At 38.7% G+C, this 22,460-nt stretch overlaps 1 protein-coding gene across 5 annotated transcripts in view; it reads right to left on the bottom strand.

Moving 5' to 3' along the window:
• Positions 1–729: 729 nt before the first annotated feature.
• The window catches only part of Gabpa (GA binding protein transcription factor subunit alpha), a 30,449-nt gene continuing 8,718 nt past the window's right edge, over positions 730–22,460 (bottom strand). For 3 of the 5 annotated variants that reach the window (XM_016006433.3, XM_076549133.1, XM_076549135.1), the window contains exons 4-10: positions 21,799–21,883; positions 19,774–20,019; positions 12,146–12,340; positions 8,824–8,877; positions 7,844–7,984; positions 7,441–7,633; positions 730–3,993 (exon numbers count right to left, since the gene is read on the bottom strand). In XM_016006433.3, coding sequence (XP_015861919.1) covers positions 3,765–3,993; positions 7,441–7,633; positions 7,844–7,984; positions 8,824–8,877; positions 12,146–12,340; positions 19,774–20,019; positions 21,799–21,883 — 1,143 coding nt within the window. In that variant the 3' untranslated portion in view covers positions 730–3,764. The remainder of the gene's footprint in view (positions 3,994–7,440; positions 7,634–7,843; positions 7,985–8,823; positions 8,878–12,145; positions 12,341–19,773; positions 20,020–21,798; positions 21,884–22,460) is intronic. The other 2 variants (XM_076549137.1, XM_076549136.1) reach the window with 1 other exon arrangement.

The raw sequence follows: 22,460 nt of genomic DNA, 5'->3' as shown, positions 1-22,460 counted from the left end.
CAGTCTGACAAGGGGTCTCTCTTTATCTAAGGTCTATTCAGGCTAACAGAGACCAATTAAAGAATATATGCCTAGCCTTTTTGCTTTTACTAACATTGGTAAGCTATAACTAATTGGGAAAACTGTATATCCAGATTTAACTTTAATCATTTTTAAGGTACAGCATTTTCGAAAAGGTTTATTTTTATTAAATTATGTGCATATGTGTGTGCCTGTGGAGGTCAGGAAGAGGTTCTATCAATCCCTTGGCTGCCATGAGCAGGCCATGGGTGCTGGGAACCAAACTTGGGTCCTCTGCAAGAGCACTAAGTGCTTTTAACCACTGAACCATCTCCCCAGCCCTTACCTTGTCTTTTTGACAAGTGTTCAGCCTTAACAATCTACCTGTTACTATTCTTAGTTCTTTCTTTGGGTGGGAATACATTACTTTTCTTACCAACTACCTTGTACCAACTAATTACAGTTCAGCAGAATCTGTTCTCCCCCAAATTATGTTTTGTTTCTCGTGTGTGTGTGTGTGTGTGTGTGTGTGTGTGTGTGTGTGTGTGTGTGTGTGTTGGTGGTGGTGGTGGGTGTCCTGGGGATTACTACTTTGATAGGTTTTAAGCAATGAAAAGAAATACAGAGGAACAAATGTATGTTCACGAGAAGTGGACTGTCAAGATTTCCAACCAACTAAAAATCCCAGGAATCTGATTTTTTATTTTTCAGAAGAAAACAAAAAACATAAACTTTCAACATAAGATTTTATTGTATAATAGTTTTATTTTTCTCATTTACTATTTTTACATTTTATGCACAAATATTTTTATCTGAGTAAAAATAGAAAATAACTGTTTTATGTAAAATTACAAAAAAACCAAAGAAATACATAATTGTTATTATGATAGTATAAGTGTCTTTATTTAAAGAGTAAAAATGTATGCAAAAATTCTCCCTTCTACAAAAGACTGAGAATACTTTTTCCTGGGAATAAGTGAAATATTGAAATATCAACATTTTTATAGCCTTAGATCTGAAGACATTAAGTCAGTCACAGGTTAGTTTTTGCAGTTATAAATTTTAAAACATTTTTGTGCTATCTCAAGGATACACTAGTTCTTTATAAAAGGCAGTAGCATAAACGGTAAATGCAGAAAATGACAAAACTCGCCAAAAATATCTGGATACACTCCTTAAAAGAAATAACCATACTCGAGAATCACCATTTATCTGGGGAGAAAAATAAAATAATTTTTCCTAATTTATTTACATGGATTGACACCAAAATGAATGTTTATCAGTTAATTCATCACATGGAGATCAACCACACACAGCAATTCTGCCTAACTAGCTGGACTTTTCTAATGCCAACACCAGTGTTCAGATTTCAGGCTAGCACATGTATAAAATGAGCTCAATGTAAACATCACATGGAAAAATTGTTTTAAAACAAAAATGAACATTTCATTATTCTTGAACTTACAAGGTACAAAAGATGGTCAAACAATTTTATGTTTTTTCTGTCTGACCGAATTTTAAAATCTATGAAAAAAATGCATGACGAAACTGAGCAAAGAATACCACAAATTAATATTTTCTTTCAGAACATGAGTTGTTTTTAATAAAAGACAGGCAAACTGTGGCCTCATAAGGACAACAATTTTATATCTAAGTGGAGACAGAATAATAAAGCTTGCGTCAAGGAGAAATCCCTCTCATTTCCTGTGTGAAGGTGCATAGAAGGATGCGAGAGGTGGAGAGAAGCAAACATCTAATGTCCGAGAACTGTTCAAATTACAACTAAAACAAAAACTACTGAAGAAAGAACATCTACAGAATGTAGTTTTTGGTTTTTTCTTTTTTTAACTGCATTTGAAAATGCTTAGTAAGATTTTAGGGACCTAGAAATACAGATGTTCCTTAAAAACAAACAAATGAAACAAAAAGCCTGTCCTCAACACCATGTCTCTGAAACATTTTAACTGTAAGACTCTCAAGCTCTCAAAGTACTATGGAAATATCCTGCTTTGAAACAGTGACTTATGGCTCTCCAGGCTTTGAAAAGATGAGAAAAGCCTCTCTATAGCTACTAAATTGTTATCTGAAGTTAGGGCCTCAAGCCCATTTTTATACTCAGATATTCTTAAAATCACGGGGATTAAATTATTCTGATATTTGCCAGCTCTTCATTAAAAATAAAATAAAAACACAATTGAATTGTTTTTAAGTATTTACTGTAGACTCCTAACGGACGTAATGTAAGCAAACTACCCATCCTTGAAGACTGACAGCACAGCAGTGGGAAGGATGCTGCAGGAGGTGAGCAACCCTTCTTTCCTGTCCCTTTCTCATAAGCCCAGCCACTGCTTACTGCAGGCAACACCATCGCTGCGGTCACACGTGCCTTCCTTGCTGGTCAACACCCAAGGGGTTCTTCTACAGCCGTGTCTGGCATGCATTCAAAAAATAAAATGAGAGGGGTGTATAAAGTAGCCTTATACTGTTCTGAGGAACAACTTTCTGCTTTGAAAACTATTTGCTAGTCTCTCATATCATGATTTAGGCAAAATACTTTAAAACAAACAAAAGAAAAAAGATTTTTTTTTCTAGCCTTTTCTTCTTAGTGTTAGCAAGCAGTAAGGCATCTCATATAAGATTTATTTAAAGATTTTAGAAATAATAGTCTCCCTTTTGAATATCTTTATGTCTTCATACATGCAGAAAGTGATTAGTTGGCCATTTATGTTTTTAGAGACACATATGCAATATTCAAAAGGAAAAGATGAAACAAGTGGGGAAGTTTATTTAAAGATCACCTACAGCGCCAAGGCAAATATCCTTTCATAACTATTCACAAGTCATTCACTAACATCTTCAAACGTTAAGTACTTTTGTCTGATCTAAAGTCATTTTATCAGAAACACAGAAATGAATATATAAATGGTGTTGCATAATAATCTGGTACTACAGATTAATTAAAAAAAAGAAGTTAAACTAAACCAAATTTTTATTTTCTTGCTGAGGTATACTTTTTTAAATCTGAGAGAAAGAATGATATCATCTTGGAATTTTTGCAATAGCTGGTTTATTAGAATTAAACGCCTCTCTCAAAATAATTTAAGTCCTTGTCCTGACATAATGAATAAACTATACAGAAAACCATTAATAATGGCTTGAGTTAAGCCAGCTTTAAACCTGGGTCTCATTCCACACTCTCTTCTGCCAGTTAACTTATTCTTTACTTGCAAATATATAAATTAATAACCTGATAGTTTAGTAATTATCCATATAATTGTATTTGATATGACCATTTAGCTCTGCTTGATTAGATGAAACAGGCACACATGCTTTAGCTGAGGACTTCTTTCCGGGCTCTATGTAAAGCAGCAGAGAGGAAACAGCTTCTTCACTCCAGCGATGGTTACACCGGCGGCTGTTTCCTGGAGACACTCCCTACTGTCATCTGCAGACGCTACTGGCTGGTTTTGGTAGGGCTAGACATTAATACTGACCAGTTTAGCTTTCCTGACTGTTAGCAAACTACCCCATGATGAACCTGCTCTCACACTTCAGGCATCGTGGGGATCCTTTAACATACATTTTCTAAAATATATGCTCAAAGTAAAAAGATCCAAATTCACAAGAGTATGAAATATTTATAAAAAAATCATGCATCAGATTGTACAGTCTAGAAATAAGATTCAAATTCAGTAATAAAGGTTAGAGCCAAGCTTGCTCTGAATATTTAAGAAAAGCCTTAGACTCCCAGGAGGTCCTAGGTCTCAATTGTCCTTTTCTGTTTGTAGAGAGGCAGCAGCCAAGGCTACGGCTGTGACTGGCTGGGCAATTCCATGGAGCTGCATCTTGGCCAGTTTCTTCTGTTCACATTCTGTGACCAAGCGGTTCAGTTCTGCTGCACTGTATCCAATAAGAGTCTTCAAGTCACAAACAAATTTGTACACAAACCTCTTGCCTTGAACTTTACAAATCATGTCCCCATCATAATAATACCTTTAAAAAGAGAAACCATATTAGGACCTTGTAAAAAATGAAGTTTGTACTCCCTATGTTTTAGACTTTTCTACAAATACAAGCCTACAGAGCTCTGTACCCACCACAATAGTTAATGACATCAAACTTTCAAAATGAACTTTTAACGACTGTGATAACACACTGATTTAGAGACCAACATAATTACTAAAGAGAAGACAAAAAAACAAAGAGCCTTGGAAACAGCAACAGAACCTAACAAAGGGCTTCGAACCAGAGGCCATGCTGTAAATCCTTCCTCACTCTTAGACTTGCTTCCTCTGTGAGCACAGGAACATCCTATTTCCTCTAATCCTTCACTGCTCATCTATAAAATGAGGTTAAAATAGTACTTACCTCACAGAACTGTTGAGTAAAGGGATAATCTTTATAAAGTGCTTAGCACACAATGACTGCCACAGTTAACTCTCTATAAAATAGAAGCTATGCTAGTAAGAATCCAGAGAACAAAAAATTGATATATCTAATACAATACAGACATACCTTCATCTTTTTCATTTACTAAATAAAGGCTCCTCATATTTCTTGGTAAAAACAAAACTTTACGGGTCCTGTGATAGTTTAAAAGAAAATGGCCCCCAGAGGGAGTGGCACTATTAGGAGGTGTGGCCTTGTTGGATAAAGTACATTACAGTTGATGTGGGCTTTGAGGTCTTATAATTCTCAAGATGCCACCCAGTATTTGAGACCACTTTCTGTTGCCTGCAAGATGTACGAATCTCAGCTCCTTCTCCAGCACCATGTCTGCCTGCATGCCGCCATGTCCCACCATGATGATAATAGACTGAACCTCTGTTATAAAAACTGCCGTGGTCCTTTGGGAAACCTGTTTCCCATGCTGGATTACCTCACCGAGCCTTGATGCAGGGAGAGGAGCTTGGTCCTACCTCTACTTGATGTACCACGCTTTGTTCAAGCCCTCAAGGAGGTCTACTCTTTCTGAATGGAGGAGTGGATGAGGAGGGGAGTAGGGAAGTGGGAGGGGAAACTGTGGTCGGTATGTAAAATAAAATGTTAATAAAATAAAATAAAATATTTTTAAAAACTGCCATGGTCGCCAGGCGGTGGTGGCACATGCCTTTAATCCCAGCACTCGGGAGGCAGAGGCAGGCGGATCTCTGTGAGTTTGAGGCCAGCCTGGACTACAGAGTGAGTTCCAGGAAAGGCGCAAGGCTACACAGAAAAACCGTCTCGAAAAACAAAACAAAACAACTGCCATGGTCATGGTGTCTCTTCACAGCATTAGAGACCCTAACTAGGACAGGCCCCGAAAGAATAATTATAAGGGTCAGAACAAACAGGCTACAGGAAGAGATAAAGGGCATCATAAAGAACCTAAGCTTACAAACCACCAAACTGCTTGTCATGCAGTTTAAAAATACAAGTTTATGATAAATAGACACTTGGGAAAAGGAAAAAAGAAAGCGCTTTCCTCTTTCTAGAATGTAATTAGAATCGGTGTAATCATTGTTTCTTGGTAAAAGAAAAAAGCACACACACTCAAGCCTTAATTGTGTGTAGTCCTTCCTCCCTTTAATCTAGCGATGTGGCCGGATGGTGGTGGCGCATGCCTTTAATCCCAGCACTCGGGAGGCAGAGGCAGGCGGATCTCTGTGAGTTCGAGGCCAGCCTGGGCTACCAAGTGAGTTCCGGGAAAGGCGCAAAGCTACGCAGAGAAACCCTGTCTCGAAAAACCAAAAAAAAAAAAAAAAAAAAAAAATCTAGCGACGCATCACAAGGTGCCATACGACAGCATGCTCTGCTCTGCTCTCTCCCTCTATTTGGTTCCACAGCTCTCTCCCCTTACCTTCGTGAAACTAGATACTAAACAGAAACTCTCAACTAGTATCACATAAACAGAAACGACACAGAAGTTAACGGTTCACCATTATCTACCACTAAGGTCTAATAATAGACTGTCAATACCTAGAGCCTCCTCTGTTCCTTCCCAACCAATCCTCCCTCTAAAGGTAAATACAAGCTTTCTTCAAGATACTAATTTCATTGCTCCTTTGTATTTTTTCCTGAAATGCACATCCGTAAGTGTTGTAGTTTGCTTTTCCTATCTTATCAAACTATACTAATGAATACACACACACACACACACACACACACACACACACACACCCTTTCGAGAACATCACTGTATCACCATTTGTGGCCGTAGCTCATCTTTAATACTCGAATGTATCACAACTAGTTAACTCATTTTTTTGCTGATGGATACATGGGTGAGGTCTGATTTAGGACATAATATGTGTGTGGACATTCAGACATTTCTGTTTTGTCATCTACTAAGAAAAGTTACTTAGAAACTTAGTGGGCACAAGTGCACTCCTCACTGGACCCAGTTCTGCAGGGCGGACCTCTGGCTACAGTGTGGAAGTACTCCCATAGTTTTACTAACACAAGGTAGTAGAGGTCTTTCCAGCTGGAGTATTCATAGTATTAAGGGAAAATAATTGCAAGTTCTACTTTTGGATATACAGATTTAGGCAGAGGTAAAGGATAAAACTGTAAATATAATTGTAAAAATAGAAGACAGTATTCACATATTTGATAAAATATACATTCAATTTAGTATGTAAATAGCATCTTTGTAATGTAAATTGTAAAAATATTAAAGATTAATAAGCAGGTTGTTTTTGAACAGGGATGCTTTTAAATCCCATAAAACAAATAACCTTATAATCTTTTAAAAAAGTTTTATGCACCTCAAAATTATAAGTAAACTCTTAAAACTCAGTTTTAGCTTTAAAAATTTTTTTTAAATCACATTCTGTTTATTCTGTGGGTGTGCATGTGTATGAGTTAGAAGCTAGCACTCCTCTACTACTGTGTAGATCTAAAGAGGGAACTTGGCAGGGCAGGCTTGTGATGAACACCTTTACCCACTGAGCCATCCCATTAATCAACTAACACACCCATTATCTTTTTTTTTCTCTCCCTTTTTGGTTTTTTTTTTTTTTTTTTTTTTTTGGTTTTTCGAGACAAGGTTTCTCTGTGTAGCTTTGCGCCTTTCCTGGAACTCACTTGGTAGCCCAGGCTGGCCTCGAACTCACAGAGATCCGCCTGCCTCTGCCTCCCGAGTGCTGGGATTAAAGGCGTGCGCCACCACCGCCCGGCTCCTTTTTGGTTTTTTAAGACAGTGTTTCTCTGTGTAGCCTTGGCTGTCCTGGAACTGGCTCTGTAGATCAGGCTGGCCTTGAACTCACAGAGATCTGCCTACATTTGGCTCCCAAGTGCTGAGATTAAAGGCATGCACCCACCACCGCCCAGCTCACACCCACTATCTTAAGAAAAAGTATTTTATTTTCATTACTTACCAGGCTTTATATCAAGAACGAGAAGCTACATTTTAGAGAAGTCTGGTATTGGGGGTAACAAATAAAAAGTACAAACGCTTACCGTAGCGCACGGCTGAGTTTCTCATAGTTCATTGTAGGCTTGTTTTTACGCTGTCCCCATTTTTGTGCAACCAATTCAGGCTGATTCAGCTTAAATTCGCCTTCATCACCAACCCAAGAAATACAGTCTCGAGCATCCTTGTCAGTGAGAAGTTCTAACAAAAACTGCCACAGTTGGATCTGACCATTGTTTCCTAAATCCATAAGCAGAACAAGCACAGGTCATCATGTTAGAAACTAACACAAGTCAAAGGCAGTGCACAAGGCCTTGGTTCAATCTCATCCAAGGCAAAACAAACTTCTTATTTTAGAATATTAACTACACTGCCAGAGAAACAGTCTATATTTATACTTTTACATATCTAACTTGACAAGTTTTATAACACCAATCCATGCAAAAATACCTGTTCTGTTTCCAGGTGAGCTTCTGTCTTCTCCTGAAATCCTTGGGGACCTCTGCACTTTGGCTGCCTTTGCACTACTGTTTATAACTTTGATCGTAGTTGGTGTAGCGGATTGCACTGATGCTGGGATAATTTGCACAGCTAAGAAAAAAGGTAAAAAGGAAAGTATTTTCCTTCTATTACAGGAAGTAAAAATAAATGCAATCAATAAAATTAATGTCCCTCTAATTATGTCAAGAAAAGACTTCAGACCTAGGTAGAGAATCAAGTTATGTTGTTTCCATTGCAGTTTGTGAATCTTCACTTAGGGACAGCTAGTCTTCCTGGTTCCAACATAACAACTTAAAACGCCAAATAACCATCAGCCAAGTCACAACATATTTGTTTATAAAAATGGTTTCAAAGATGGTGAAAACAGAATACCAAGAACTCACACTCATCTATAAGACTATAAACCCAAGAGCACTGTGAGAAAAGCTGTTACTCATTGAAATTGAAAGGGTAGAAATAAAAGCTGTGGATTTTTCTTAAACTTAACATTCTGATAATATTTGTGGCATTTTTGGATATGCTATTCAGCAGTGAAAATGAATGAAACAGAGTTGCAAGTATCAACAAAGCTAAGTCTCGTAGTGTTAAATAATAACTCAGTTTATCAACGATCCACGTAGCAAGCTTCAAGCATGCACAGGATAATGGCTATGGAGTATTTAGGGTAGCAGAGCTGGTAAAAAGAAAAAAACTCTGAAAGAATAGTTGTGGATAATCAGTTCTCAATTTAGAGAGGGAAAACAGGATCTCAAGTAAGCAAACCCAACACTCAGGCTCTACTCCTCATCTACATGAGATAGTTATGATGTTTCATTCCTCTGTGAACCCAATGATCTGTCAGAAAGCTATGTTGAAACTTTAACTTGAAGTTATCTAATAAAGAAGCATTTCTACTGATAAGTGGGCAAATTCTATGAATGAATACTCACGCTGATCAATTGTAACTATCTCATTCATCTGTTGTTCTTGGCTTGCCAAAACATCTGAAGAAGACAAAAAAAAAATCATTTTCATTTAAAACCAAAAATATAATTTCCAGTCCAGTAAAACTGAATTTAGCAAACACAATGTTTTTAGAAAGCACTGTAATTAAAATCAAAACCAAGAAGACAAACAAACAAGATATATATTAAACAACTGAAACTTGAGCAGGATAAGAAAACAAAACCCAAAACTTTCTTGAGATGTTTCATTTTGTAAGTCACTTTTGAACAGATCTGCCTTAACTTTATAATATTCCTAAAGTTAAATTTTCAGTAAAATCTTAGTTGTCCTAAGAGCTACAAATTAACCATGTTTAAAATACTGCTTTCAATGTTAGACTTTCACTACAGCCACATGAGTTCACTTTATCAGTTTGGTTCCTTAGAGATCTCTAACTAACACAGACCTGAACATAATACTCTACAAAAGCATTCATTAATCACTGTCACTCTTCCCAGATCAAATGCTTACCCTGTCACATAATCACACATCCAAGTTTCTAGCACTTCAAACCATGCCTATCATAATTATGCCTGTCTGTCGAAACTGTCTGTCAGTGATCATCCTGGGACGAGTGAGTCATCAGACTGGGACCCCAAGAAGACTAAGGGTGTACTGCTTGGGTCCAGTTTGAGATACAAGAGCACACAAGGGTTAGGAGACTAAGACAGGGTCTGCATCCTACCTATTAGACAGAATTTTCTTTGGGGCTCATAAATTTGAGGTCTTCATTATTTAGGACTAGCTTCAGAGAGACAGGGGTTTAGATCTTAGCAATTACGACCACTTAGGTAAACTTTCGACCTCTGGATATTCTTCACATCTAAGTGAGATCTCACACAGCTAACAAGGCTGTTGTGAATGTTAAAGAAAACTGTTTTTAAGAAGCATACAACAAAGTAAACTGAGGATTATTATATTTTATTCAGACCTCTAGTTCTGAACATTCTACCTCAGAACTGTTCTCTCTTAAAAGCTTTGTTTGTGGTAGACTTTTTTCCCTCACTATTTTTAAAAGTCTCAATGAAGGAAAGTGCTACTGAAGTTGAAATGATTCCATCTTAAGTAGCTTAGCCTTAAAGAAGACATATTAGAAACGAGTCATTAGACAGCCCAGACACTGGTAACCTGGAAACTCAGTTCCAAAGCCTTCATTCTCAAAGACTTGAGTTTGGTATGGTTCTTAGAGACTCTCAAGACAGAAAGCAGAACACACAAAGTGATAGGTTTTTGAATACTTAATCTAAGAAAATATAGAAACCTGAATACAGTACTTCTCTAAAGTCCCCCTAGTCTTGGCCATGCATGAAGGAAATAGAATGCTTAAAAGTGAAGTCCTGGGGAACATGGGGCGGTCTGAGGAAACATTAGGCTCTAAGAGTATAAAGCTGACAAGACAGATGCTCACATCAAAAGCATGCTCAAGAATTTGTACGCCTGAAACATTTATCTTCCCAATATAGTAGAACCTGAAAGATACTTTAACAGGAGCTGCATTCACATGGGCCAAGTGGTAATCAAGGTACAAAAAAAGTTCTTCTCTCTCTTCAGACAGCTCCACAAGAGATCACTAAGGCTGACTAGGCAGCAGGCTGCTCAGTAACAGTTCTGTCCTAGGAAACAGTACCTTCCAGAGTTCAACTATAGGCCTTTCTTCTTTCTGCTCTCTTGGGAAGTGATCTGAGACTTGGGAACTACAGATAGTCTGTCACAAACAGCCTTCTAGATCATCATGCCCATTCTGTAAATGCTGACCTGGGCCTTAGATTCTAAAACCAAATGTCATTGCCTTACTAGAGCAGAGCAAAGATCCACACTGGACAGGCAAGCAATTCTGTAAGATACTTAGGGAGGCTTTACAACTCTAGAGCAGAGCTTTTCTGAGAAGAACCCATTCTATTGCATGGGAAAGGAAGGATAAACAAGACTCTTGCCTCCTGACTAGGAAAGGCAAACAAGTACTAATTTTACAGTTTGAGAAACATCAGGTGAATCAAAATGTGCCAAGCACAAGAAAGAGCTGATTTGGGAGAGACTGGACAAAGAGACTACTTTAAGTACTATTACTGTTGTAGTTCCAAGAATTCCAACAAGAAAATGTTTGAATGAACATAATTCAGTTGAGACTCTCAAAGTACAACCAAGACATTCAACTTACTCGTGTATAAGAACTGAAGCTGGTAATAACACTATACAGTCAATGAACATACAGACTCTTAGGAACACTTTAAAAACCATCTATGAGAATCCATTCAAGATGTAACAAGCAGAGCTTCTTTCCAGAGCTCATCTCTTCCTCTACAGCAGAATGACCCTTGGAGGAAAATGCTGTCAAATTACTGTGTGAGGTCCTCCTTCCTCATCAGCATATAGCAGAACAAAGATGGAGCCGTGACATTTCCATCCTTGACTCTAACAAAAAGAACAGCATCTATCCACTTGTAAACTGAAAGCTACAGAGGTCTGGCTAACATCACTGATATATACAACAGTATGAGAAGACGGGCTGCTGATAAAATTGATTAACAATTACTGTAAAAGTTATTAACATATGGGATAGATTAAACAAGAAAAAAAGATTGTATTTATTTGAACTCTTTGGTCAGCCAGGCAGTTTTCAAGCTTTGCTCATAGTCCCTTGATGATTCATAATCTCTGTGGCTCATAAAAAAATCTCATTTATTCAACTAGAAGGCATTTCAAATGCCTGATTCCACAAATAAAAGACTAGGAGGGAAGTCTGTGATCAACTGCAGGCAGTGAGCAGGCAAAGAGAAGGCAATGGTTAGAACACATGAAAAGGGCTAAGGGTGGAGCATCCTGGGAGACTCAAGACCTTGGATGCCACTTGAGCCAGGCTTGCACCTGCAATCCCATCATGTGGGAAACTGCAGCAAGGTTCATGCATTAGGGCTAGCCACTGCACACAGTAACACCTGTCTCAAAAAGAAAAACACAAGAGAGACCTTGGAATGCCATATAAGCCTGAATTAGAATCTTAGTTTGTACACTCTCTAGGTCTAACACTCTGTAGGAATCTTACAGCCTCAGTCTCTCACATAAAAACTAAAAAAAATCAGAAAAGTAATACTTTATGGCATTACTATAGGAATTGAGATAATACATAAAGAACTCTTCAAACTATCTATGACAATAAATGTTAATTACTATAGCACGTGTTTGCTTATTAACAATAAAGTGAAAACAAAGTTACAAAAAATAAAGCTTTAGTTACAATGCAAATAGATAATAACTCTAGTTTTATACATTTTCGAAGAAGCTCCAGATGACTCCAGAGAATTTCTCCCCGAGGGACCCGCTGAAAAAAATCTTCTTGGTTGAGACTACATAATTCTCTTCCCGAAATGTTGAGTGTGGTGAGGTCTATATCAGTCATGCTGAACTCCTTCATTACCCAAACCACCCAATGCAGGACTTGGTCTGTGGACCACTGTATAGGATCTAGAAAGAAAAATATTACCTTTAGCCTAGTTCCATTTTAGATCAATTTACAGTTAATTTCTCAATACACATAAATACACATACGAAATCCAGACAGATGTTTTTCCAAGTGGAACAATGGATTCTATGAAGAACGACTTTCATGCTGATGCTATATTTTCTTCTTTACTCTTTGTCAATTTCTCAATCTAAGTCTCCAGAGGGGTCACTTGGTTCTCTATCAGTTAGTCTGGATTTTATTTATCATAAAAACCAAACTATAAAATCATTCTCTAGTGGGCCAAACGACAACTAAACTATATTATCTTGGAGATAATGGAGGGTACTGCCCAAGCTCAAAATATTATTTTGTAGCACTGTATGGTTTGGTGCCTTGAAACAAATGAAATGGGATCCTAGAGAGCTAGTGTTACTCTTCAACTTATGCACAATGCACCCTTTCCCCGCCCCTTCCAATAAAAGGTTAGCTACCTGGTACTCACACTTGGTGGCACTTATGAATATTATCTAACTACCTGTTTACTCAGCTGTTTCCCAATTGGTATCAAGGCTATAACTCCAAAGACTGGTAAATCTGACTTCAGAGTCTACCACAGTACCTTGAATAGATACTTGTTGACCTTATATAAATTACTGCAACTTTTCTGTTCTTTTTGTTTTTACAAGCTAACTGAATTTGCAAATAGACGAAAAAGATTGCCAGTATATACAAAGATTTCATCACTATACTCCTGGCACCTAATAGAAAATGTTATCTATGGGAATTTGATGCTGGATTAATTTTAGCACTGGCACTCTTGTTTGAAGATGACTGTCTACTCAAATAATAGTGATCACATACCCAACAAATGGGTATTATTCAGTAAGAAAATATGTGAAGAAGTAACAATCTTTTTGTCAAGGAACAATTTATAGAAAAAATAAACACAGGACTCAAAGCAAGAAGAGAAGGGGAAAAGTCTAGGAAGATGGGAATACAGTTTGATTTTTCTGAATGTACACAGAGAGAAGAAAAAGCAACTGAGGGTGAAACCAGAAACCTATAAATGCTCACCAAAATCAAACAGAGAAATACCCAGATGACAAAATATCTACCACAGAGTCCATAATATACACGGGTGAAGACAAAGCCGTGTTTGTAAGATACTGTGTGTGCTGGCACTCTTGTAACCCCAACTGTTAAGGTGACTCGAGGGAAGCTTGGCCAACAGTCAGCTCTCATCTCAGGTAGTAAAAACGTCATGCAGAAGAATGCAAAGGGAAGCGACCAACGTAATTCATTCTGAGCACAGGAAGCCGGAATTCAGCTGAGAAGCAGTCACGGGAAGTACAGCAGGCCAAACTCAAACATGAAGGCTACAGCCTAGTTTTCCCAAGGCAGCAGCCGCTGAGTGCAGGGTCAGGGAGGGATGAGAACACAGTGAGAAGCACAGGGGCACGACAAGGAGATGCACAGACACAGCCCAGTGGAAGCAGACCAGGAAGGAAACAACCAAAGAAACAATAGAGAATGAACAGATGCTGGGCCTGGAGGTGCAGAACCACAGCCTGGTTACCTGGGAGTTTGAGGCAGGAGGATCAGTCACAGTCCAAGGCCAGCCTGGGCAATTTAAGGAGACCATGTCTCAAAATAAAAACTTGAAAAGAGGGTTGAGACACAGCTCAGTGGTAGAGTGCTGGCCAAGCACCCATGAGTCCATGGGGTCAACCTCCATTATTGCCAACAAAAGCGAAAGGAAGGAAAAGGAGGGAGGGAGATGGGGACGATGAAGGATGCAGTGCATGAGAGTGAATACGCAGCAAGCGAGAGCCGAGAGCGCGCAGTGCTCAGCCCTGGAGTCGCTCAGCCCTGGAGTCGCTCAGCCCTGGAGTCGCTCAGCCCTGGAGAGCTGCCTGAGAGCAACTAAGCCGGCTCTGAGTTAGCCAAGTTACCTTGCCCCGCACCTCCCTTTCAAAGATTTCAGAAAGTAAGCTCATTTTCTATAGAAATTTACAAGAAACTATCAAGATAAGTAAGGCAAGGGAAACAGTCTCTCCTGTTTTCCTCAAATACCAGGACACCCAGTGTAATCTACTGAACTGGCCGCGTATTCGTCTTTCTTCAACATTACAATGAAGGGACAGAGCAGCACTTATTTAAGGATGCACAAGCACAGCAACCCAGACACAGTCGCGAGGGGAAGGAGGTTTAGTTCCTAAAGCAGTGAGCTGGCCAAGAACCAATTTACTCAGGAGAGCCAAACTACGACCCAAACTGTCCACCCCGGAGGACCCCAGTAGAAAGTGAGAACTCCTCGCTTCAGATGCAGGACCGCTCAGGTTGTGCTGACTCCATGCAGCAAGAAAGGCAGAAGGATAAAGAGGCGGGAACTCATTTAATGTATGCGGCGAGATTATTCTTTTAAGAATCACATTACCATGAATAAATACTAATGCATACCACAACGAAAGAAAAGATTCTCACTATAACCAAACGAAGAAAAAGACCAAACACAGGAGCAGATTTGAATTAAGAACTTGAACTAAGGTGCCTCTGAATGTTTTATATGACAACAGTAATGGAATGGGGTCATCAAACCTAAAAGAAAAGTGAAATTGTCCACTTTAATGTGCTATGACACTATCACAAGCAGAGCAGAGTAAAATATGTATTGTTTGGAAGTGTAAAACCAAAAATCTCTTTTAAGGAACCCTTTCCAGAGAAGCTGTAAATAGAACGAAAGGCAGGAGTAAAGACAAGGCCGAGGCTACGAACACAGAACTGGAGACCTCAGCATACAGTGACCCAAAGGCCAAGAGGAAAGCTCCGGAGATGTGCAGTCTGCTTCCAGACCCAGAGGAGAGTGAGAAGAACTAACGCTGAGCACTCAGGCAGGAGAAACAAAGTCTGGATGTGCATACAAACCTAGGCAACTATAAATAAGCCTCAGGGAGCTGAGCAGGCGACTGCTGCAAGGATAGGGCAAGCTGGGCTACGTGGTGAATTCTATCTAGGATAGCCTGGGTAGAGGGAGACTGTCCATAAACAAACGAACAAAAAACCAGTCAAACAACAAAAAAGAAGTCCATCCTGAACTCAGGAAACCTAAAAGTTGTCTAACATGTTCTTTAACAATTTTGAGTAGTCCTAAGGCAATCAGACTAACTTAAATGAAAGTTACAGAGCAGTTTATAAAACAGAAATGAAAGCCAAGTGCCTGCAATTCCAGTAAATGGGGAGGCTTACGCTGCATGACCACAAGCCAATGTCCATCTGGGCCACATAGGAAGGCTCATCTCAAAAAACACACTAAAGCAAACCACCTACACCACACCGCACACACCAGCCAAGTCACCAGAATAAAGCTGGTGCAGAACTGGCTTCTAAGAAGCTTGCTTTCTATCAGACCTGTGAGAGAAGCTAAGCAAAGGAGTTTACCCGTGTGGAGAAGACAGAGCTATGGAACTGGATAGCTAGTTAGATACAATCACTAATACTTTTCTTGTGTGAATATTATTTATATTTAATAATCTACGTATGTTCTTAAATGTTAGTATCTGGCAGAAACAAATTTTTAGAAAATACTTTAAAAAAAGAATAAAAATCACAATCTATCATTTCAATATATGTATTTCATAAAGGAAAAAATACATATTTGACTCTGAATTTGTTTTTATTGTTTTAACATTTTGGACAGCCCATCTCTTTGATAGATTTCTAACTACTATAAAGTTTTGTGGGTTTTTTTGTTTTTTTAAGACAGGGTTTCTCTGTATAGCTTTGGAGCCTTTCCTGGAACTCACTCTGTAGCCCAGGCTGGCCTCGAACTCACAGAGATCCCCCTGCCTCTGCCTCCCAAGTGCTGGGATTAAAGGCGTGCGCCACCACCGCCGGCTACTATAAAGTTATTAATTTCATCTTCAGATTAGTTTAATGGGCAATACTAAAAATATTCGCACATATAACCACATGAATGAAGAAGTGTCTAAGCTGCTATCAAGATAGAAAGCTGGTTTATATTAATGTGAACTTTAAGGGATTTCCCAGTGTGGGTCAGTATTTCAAAGACATTTAAAGTAGCTATAGTTAATCATATTATATTTCAGTGGTAACTGAGGTAGTACATTTGTCAAAACTGCATGTAAAGAAGTTTGAAAGGATAGTTTTCTGAGAAAACATTACTCATTGTAAGCTTGCTGTGGTATTTTGAATGTAACTAAATATGTCAGGGGTGTCCCTGAATAGAGGCCTAGTAGAGAGGCCACTGCGTGAAGCTGTGAAGTTGAAGCCTGGACTGCAGAGATGCAGAGTGTGGAGTGTGTCCTGCTGACTCTCAGTCTGACTTTGGCCCAGTATTTCCTTGCTACTTTCCCTTCCCTGTGTTTTGGAATGGCAATGCATATCCTGAACCATGTGATCTGCTTTTTGAGATTGATTTTCACAGGTGATTCAAGTTAAGAGATTGCATGAATCTCAGAAAAGACTTGGAACTTTGGAATTTAAAACACTATTGAGACTGTGATAGACTATGGGGACTTTTGAAGTTGGACTAAATACATTTTGCCTTATGATATTGTTACAAGCTCTGGGGGCCAGAGAGTGGAATGTAATTGTTTCAATGTAATTGGGTGCGGCCTTGTTGGAAGAAGTGTGTCACTGTCAGGGCGGATTTTGAGGCTTCCTAACCTCAAGATACTGCTCAGTGTCTCAGTCGACTTACTGTTGCTTCCAACATGTAGAACTCTCAGCTACTTTTCCAGTACCATGTCTGCCTGCATGCCACCGTGCTTCCTGCCATGATAATGGACTGAACCTCTGAACTGTAGGCTGTCACCTCAAATTAAATGCTTTCCTTTAGTATTTGCCGTGGTCATGGTATCTCTTCATGGAAACAAAAACCCTAACTAAGACACTTGCCTAATAGATAAAAATTTCATCAATGATGATCTCAAATATTTTAAATGTACTTTTAATTTTTTTTTTTTTGGAGACAGAGTTTCTCTGTGTTAACAGTCCTGACTGTCCTGAAACTTGCTTTGTAGACCAGGATGGGCTCAAACTCACAAAGATCCACCTGCCTCTGCCTCCCAAGTGCTGGTATTAAAGGCGTGCGCCACCACTGCCCAGCTTAAATGTGCTTTTAAGTAAATGACATTCCTGGTAGGACCTTGAACCGCAGAGAATCAATCATCTTGCTACCTACGGTCATCTTGATGATTACTTCCTGTGACTCTACTACTACTGAAAATGTCTTGTGGAAAATACAGCAAACACTGCAAAAACACTATTCAGCATTTTCATGTCCCTTTCTTCCCTTCTCAGCATTTCCTCTCAGGTGATTCCTAACTTGCTATCACAAAGGTCAAATAAACTATATATCCACAATAGCTTCTACATGCCAAAAGTAAATTTCTACATGTCACAATGAGGAATTGCATATAACTATCCCTTGGCATTTGTGGGCAACTGGTTCCAGAAGGCCCCCTCTCCTCAGGAATACCAAATTCCTCAGACTCTAAGTCTTCTACAAAACAGTGCAGTATTTACTTATGAAGGATGTACGTGAACGCATGTAACTTAAACCATGTCTAAATAAAATACCTAATACACTGTGAATACTCTAAGTTGTTATTATATTATTGAGGGAATAGTGGTAAGAGCACACTACCAACTCTTTAATTGTATGATACTTTGTTTCCCTAACGCTTTTCTTCTCTATTGCTTCTAATGAATGTTCCCCCATTTCTAAGTTGTCCCACCTCTAGTTCAGTTTTATTGAGCTCTACAGTAACTTAAACCCAAATTAAACATTCGTTCTATGATTACCAAACTAGATGTTTGTATTTCTTTCTCAAAAGCATCTCAAGAGTGTTACCGACCTATAACTCTCCCTCAATAGTAGTGATACTACATAGTTATTTCCTTGTCTTTAGCTGTACCATTAATTTTGGATTTTATTTTGAGACAAGGTCTCACTATGCAGGTCTGGCTGACCCAGATCTCAGAGATCTGCCTGCCTCTGCCACTGGAGTGATGGGATTAAAGACATGTGCCATTACACCTGGCATCTTTAACGTTTTCCCTGTTTCCCTTCTCCTGCCCTACAGGTTGTCTTGGAACCAGTAATGTGTTCTTCTCCATGATGTTTCTTTCAAAAGACTTTTATTTTTATGTCTTCAAATACAAACCCAATATGAATGTGCTCCACACAATATCTGTATCTCCTGCCTGAGAGTTTGTGCTCCTGAAATTATGTGAATTTAAGGGTACCCTTAAATTATGATTTATGTACTTTACATCAAAGTCAAATGCTATCAATACTCTCCCTTAAGAAATCTTTATACCAGACATCCCTACATCCTCCAAAAGACTTTCAAAGGTATGCTTAGCAGTTAGGAATCTAGTTTAAAGGTCAAGTGCTTGCCTAGCTAGCGTAAGGCATTAAGGCCAGCCCTATACAGGGTTAAGGGGTGTGTCGTCAAAGGCATGCTCTGTTCTTGGGGATCATCATTAGCCCAGAATTTACCATAGTGCCTAGTAAACAGTATCATTCCACTGTAATGAAAAAGCAACCAATTTGTACCAAAACTACCACTCTAAGTCACTCAAGCTCTCCAAGTTAGGTCAGTATTTGAATATCCTCTCTCCATATTCACAATCTGCCAACCTTATCACTGTTTTCACCTATCTCTTCCTGTTTACTACCAAAGAAGCCACCTAGTCTATACTCATCTGAACAGTATTACTATGTTCTTGTTTTTTCTCACTCAGCCACTATGTACCTTATGGACATCTGGGCAACATTCATTTTTTTTTAGTTATCACTTTCACTAACCAAAAGCAGTTCTACGATGTCAGAAATAACTCTTCATCCAATGTAGCTTAAGTACTCTTGCATTTATCCAGGTCTATGTTTTGTTCTGAATGTCTGTTTGAAATGACCTTCATGGCAGTGTAGTTTCTCAGAATAAACTCACTCCCATTTTCCTCTGAGTACTCTGATCCTACAACATTCTTGTTTGTTTTTTGAGAAAGCGCCTGCTACAGAAGCCTAAGCTTGCCCTGACTCCATGAACTACTGTCTCAACTCCATTTGGCATTCCTCAAAATATTCATTTCTTTGATGTTCTAAAGGCATGCTTTATTTGTATTAGTCATTGACAGTTTAAACTTTCTATGACACTCACCTCTTTTTATTTATCGTCGTTCTCTTCAACTACACTGTGAACATGCTAGGGGCAGAATTTCTTCTGATAATTCTTTGTATTCCAAGCAATCAGCATAGTATTTGTTCATTATGTTCTTAGTATGTTCTAGTTCAAAACTAACTAGATATATAAAAATCAATAATCTTTCCAGAACATCTACATTAAAAAATATTCTATCTTATCCGAGTGGTATTTTCTACATCTATTTTAACGCTGACTGCTCCCAACAACAGCTGTCTCATTACCATAGGGGATCCCGAGGCGCTCCTGCTCTTTTCTGTAGCCTTCCAGTGCAGCAGCCCATCTCGTCACTTGCTCCGAGGTTTCATCCGAAATGGTTGTGATGTGCTTGGTGCCGTCAAGAGTTATCACTTGGGCTTCTTCAACGAGATGTGCTTCTGCTTCTGCATGGTGGGCATCTGGATCAATGACCACTTCAACTGTTTCCGCAGTTTTAACAATTTCAAGAATGTTTAGCTTTGGCTCAATTCCTAACAGTGGATAAAACAAAAATACAAATTTAAATAAAAACCATAAGACACAAAGAGCTAAAAGTAAAGTTCATTTTTCCAAATGAGAAAAAAAAAATGTTCTTTAAATAATGAAAAGCTGAACAGATCTTTATTTCTAAGTGAGTACAATTCTGCAGGCACAGGCCGTGTCGGTACCCGTGCTGACTCCGGCAGCAGTTATGTGACCACACAGCAGACTGCTCCAGCACTGTTCCACTGCGGTGCTGAGGATCCAACACAGGGCCCCACACCTAAGAGGGAAGAACTCCAGCACTGAGCTGCACCCTAGTCTAGGACCCTTGGTTTTAAGGAAACAGACACTGATGATATATTTAGAGATAGAAAATAATCATGTCTGCAATTTATCCTGAAATAATTGAAAAATAAAAATGCATGCTTGAAGAAAAAAAAGTAAAGTCAAATGTAATAAAGCTTAACACCTATGTAGAGAATATCTAAAAATTCTTTAACCTAGCATTCTAAGTTTTAGCAGTAATTCACACCTGAGCACACTAACTTGATAAACATTACCTACCTATACCACATGGAGAAAAAATGCCACTTCTTACAACAGTAATATAAAAAGATGAAGGCATTGATATAATGATATGACATTGATATAAAAAACCCAGAAACTAGAGAGTGCATGAGTAGCTACACATTCTTCAAGATTTTACAAACCGTCTAAGGAAATTAATATGAGACCGTTCTTTCTCTCTTAAACAGGGTCCCATGCAGCCCAGAGTAGCTATCCCCATGTTTGCCTTCCAAGTGCCGGGATTACAAACCACTGTACTTGGCTCTGTCTGCCTTCTTTTTACTGTATTGTGTGTGGCGTTTTGTGTGTGTGTGTGTGTGTACAGGTGTACACATGCACCACATGAAAGTCAGAGTTGATGTGGGGCATCTTCCTCAATCTTTCTCCGTCTTATTTTTTTGGGTCAGGATGCTTCACTGAGTCTGAGTGCCACCAATTCATTCTGACTGGAAAGTCAGCAAGTCCCAAGGATTTTCCTTTCTCTGCTCCCCACACTGGCATTATAGGTAAGAACCACTGTGTCCAACTTTTATGCGGTGCTGGGATCTGAACTCAGGTCTTCACGCTCACTTACAGCACTTTACAAACTGAGCCATCTCCTCAGCCCTTGTCTTCCATCCTAAACATCTGCTGACTTTGTTCAATTAAATTCATATCAATTAGCCCACATCCTAAACACATTTAGGCCCTATGTCATTAAAAACTGTAGTTCCTGTGGAAAGGATAGAAATAAAGTTGAGGTAAGTGATTTATCACTACGGAGACTCCTCAATGGAGATTTAGTCAGGCAAAAACTTAAAGCTATTTCAGAAATCAGAATTACATTTAGAAATTATACCCTAAGAAAAACGGTAAACAACTGTACATAAGATATAGTATTTATTAAAAAAAAAACTAAACTGTTAAGGGCAGGAGTGGGGGTGAATATGATAAAAATAAAATAAAATTCTCAAAGAATAAAAATGATAGAAGAAATAGTTCTTTATGATGTGATTCTGCTATTTATTATAGTTCAATATATACCACTATCTCACTTAGGTGAACTGTGCTACACTCTCAGCTTTACCCTCAAGATGTACTTAGTGAACAAAGGCACAAGTCTAGAACCACTCTAGACATCTGGACACTCGTCTCAAACACCTTCAGCAGACAGATTTCAGCTATCTTAGGGGACAAACATGAACTCCATTTTTAAGTCTCTGCCGATGGAAGTAACTTACCTTGGTAGGAAATTACCTGTACACTAAGCTGTACAGTTCCATCTGTTTTCACTCCTTGGTCAAACAAGCTTCGTTCTGGATCCAACTAAACAGACAAGAGTAAGTAAGATTATTTTAGCTCAATCCTTAGCTAAGTTACTGTCTGTGGTTGAGTATAAACCAGTGTACCAAACAGAATTTCTGAGCATACTAATAATTTATAAGGATGCATTTAATTATAAAGCTGTCATACTATTTATTTGCTAAAACTAGAAATATTTTCACCACTGAGGAAGTAATGGAGGACAGCAGAAACCCACCACATTAATTTTTCTATTTTGGTGGTGCTGAGGACTAGTCAGGGCCTCATGTGTACCAGGCAGACATCCTGCAACCATTCTCTGCTGCTGCAAAGGTATTTTAAGTGGCAGCTTTCTATGGGAGCTCTGCAATCTCAGCTGGGATCTTAAATAACACCAACAGGCAATTCTTCATTCTGCAAATGCATTTAAAGGACAAGATAATCCAATGTTTATCAGATAAGGAAAGATGTTAATTAGCGGCTGATAATTTATCTAAGTTTACTAACATATTCATGTCATATCTCCCTTGTAACTAATGCCACATATTAAAACTTAGGATTCACACTAAAGCCTCTAATCACAAAGTTAATAAAATTAAAG

Source organism: Peromyscus maniculatus, chromosome 12, assembly GCF_049852395.1.
Source record: "Peromyscus maniculatus bairdii isolate BWxNUB_F1_BW_parent chromosome 12, HU_Pman_BW_mat_3.1, whole genome shotgun sequence".
Taxonomy (NCBI): Eukaryota; Metazoa; Chordata; class Mammalia; order Rodentia; family Cricetidae; genus Peromyscus; species Peromyscus maniculatus.
Note: the sequence above shows the minus strand (reverse complement) of the source record. Positions and strands in the feature narration are given on the sequence as shown.